The sequence below is a fragment of the Ictalurus punctatus genome, chromosome 28 (assembly GCF_001660625.3).
Source record: "Ictalurus punctatus breed USDA103 chromosome 28, Coco_2.0, whole genome shotgun sequence".
NCBI lineage: Eukaryota > Metazoa > Chordata > Actinopteri > Siluriformes > Ictaluridae > Ictalurus > Ictalurus punctatus.
Window position 1 is genome coordinate 19,931,411 of NC_030443.2, and position 2,500 is coordinate 19,933,910.

Below are 2,500 nucleotides of genomic sequence, written 5' to 3' on the forward strand. Positions count from 1 at the left end.
ACACACTGAATATATAAAAGATATAAAATTATTATAAAAAATGTTCTTTAGTTAATGTATTTAATTCATTCCTGATTTTATTTCTTTTTGTCCCTCCGTATTATTAATGTACATGACCTGAACAGCAGCAGCTCGTGACCATAGATTTAGGTGTTGTAGGATGAACTTAATAACAAAATAACCTCCAACTGAATGTAGTGTAGACACTAACACACCTGAACATCATGCGGTGTCGCAGCTCGCTCGGAGTGGCCTTACACAAACCTTCATATCAGTGTAGGAAACAAGCATTATATAAGACTTGATACACCCCACAACCCCCTTTCCCTCTCCCACACTTTAACATATATCTTACTATCAAAACACTTCTGTACATCACACACACACACACACACACACACACACACACACACACACTGTCTGCACTTGCACTCTGCCTTTGTTTGTGGAAATTTATTCAATTTAATTTGGATTATTTTCTATAAAACGAGATCTTGGCAGCTGCAGAGTGTTTATAAAGTAGTCCAATCTGTTGCCCCTGTAATGAACTGTCCTGTCTGCTGCATGGGGCAGCGGGATTCCTGCCCCAGGGGGCTCCTAATTAGCGCTTGTTGCAGTTCCCATGTTTGGCCACTAGGTGCAATAATAATAATCACTGCATGGAGTTGAACAGGGCAGTGAGTGGGCTGCACCACCATTACACAACATCTAGAAAATGAAGAGAAAAGTGGCTTATATCTGTTAAACAGCAGCACTGCTCACTTCAGGGATTTATTGCGGGTGAATGTTGTTAGAAATGACGGAGTTCTGCTTCACTGCTCTACAGACGAGCTGCTGCTCCTCCATTACACTCGCTTTAGACTGATTCAGTTCCTGTCTGTGATTAGATGGATATTATTCCTCTGCTTCTTCTCCTCCTTCACTTCCTGTTCCCGGTGCCGTGTTTCCGTCTCTCACTCTGTGTAGAATTTCAGTGGAGCTTTGTGTTGTAGAAACTTTACGCAGTTTAAACAGACTAAAGTGAGAATCTGTATTTTTGAAAATCTGAGGGAATCTGAATTTTGTTAATGTTTATATATTTTTGAAAATAACGTATGTTAGAAGTTGGCGGATATTTTTCCGAAGCCCGGCGTTTGACAGAACACGGAGCCATAAAGCTCAGAATGTTTGAGAAAGTGACTGTGGGGTCATTAAAAAAGGAGAAAAAATATTGAAATAGTTCTATATCGGATGTTAAAGAATGAAATTCCAGACAGGACAATTACTCAGAACTCATGACGTCACAGCAAGTTGGCCCAGTCGCAGGCACGCGCCTCACGATCACTAAAACATTTTGATATTTGCGACGAAAAGAAATAACAATGTGAGATGTATATATATATATATATATATATATAATTTATTGCAGAACGTTATGTGTGCACGTGCACCTGAGTGTTTCACGCGTTTTGCGCGCGCGCGGAACTCACCTGTACGCGCTCGCGCTGTTCATGTAGCTGTGCGCGCTCGGGTACTGGAAGCTCGACAGGTCGTACCGGTGAATCTGCTGAGTGTAACCAAGCGCGTCCCCCTGCGCGCTCCCGTATCCTCCCGCCGCGCCCCAGCCGTAACCCTCCATCCGGGCACTTCCGCTCAGGGTCCCGGCGCTCAGCGGGAGCGCGCTCACCGGACAGTCCTTCTTGGTTGCGGGTTTAGTTTTGCGCCGCGGTTTGTATTTGTAGTCGGGATGCTCCTTCATGTGCAGCGCGCGCAGCCGCTTGGCCTCGTCGATGAAGGGCCGTTTCTGCGCGTCCGCGAGCAGCTTCCACTCCGCGCCGAGCCGCTTGCTGATCTCAGAGTTGTGCATCTTCGGGTTCTCCTGCGCCATCTTGCGCCTCTGGCCGCGGGACCACACCATGAAGGCGTTCATGGGCCGCTTCACTTTATCCAGAGCCTCGGAGCTCTTCTGAGCGCACGGCGCCGCCGGTGTGGAGCTCGCGTGCACGCTTCCGTTCACCGGCGGCATCATGACGGGCGCGTGCTGAAGCGGGCTTTTCAGCTCGTGATCCAGCATGCTGTACATATTCATCACCCAAACACTGCTGATAACAACCAAATAAACCCAAACACCAGCGAATAAAGTCAAGAGTTTACACTTACAAAAGGCTTTCAGTTTCAGTTCCTCCAACAACAAATTCCTAAAGTGCAGAAAATAAACAGTAAACAAGTAAACAAAAGCAGTGCGGTTATGAATAAAGTTCCAGAGCGCGCATTTCAGAGCCGAATAAAGAAACTCCTCTTCACTTTCACACGAGCTCAAGAACTCAACCTCCTGTGCGCCTTTGTGTGTGTGTGTGTGTGTGTGTGTGTGTTGTTTCGAAACTTCTCCTCGAACGGATTAACATCTCTAAAGAACAGAGGCACAAAGAGAGAAAGAGAGGGGGTGGTTTCACCTGCAAACTCAGCACACACACACACACACACACACACACACTAGTCCTTTCTTCATACATACTACAGT

The 2,500-nt window shown here is 46.2% G+C and overlaps 1 protein-coding gene across 1 annotated transcript in view; it reads right to left on the reverse strand.

Annotated features, from left to right (window-relative positions):
• Positions 1-2,439, reverse strand: part of sox19a (SRY-box transcription factor 19a) — a 3,356-nt gene extending 917 nt beyond the window's left edge. Inside the window, exon 1 of the mRNA XM_017460251.3 lies at positions 1,470-2,439. Coding sequence (XP_017315740.1) covers positions 1,470-2,068 — 599 coding nt within the window. The 5' untranslated portion in view covers positions 2,069-2,439. The remainder of the gene's footprint in view (positions 1-1,469) is intronic.
• Between the last annotated feature and the right edge of the window lie 61 nt (positions 2,440-2,500).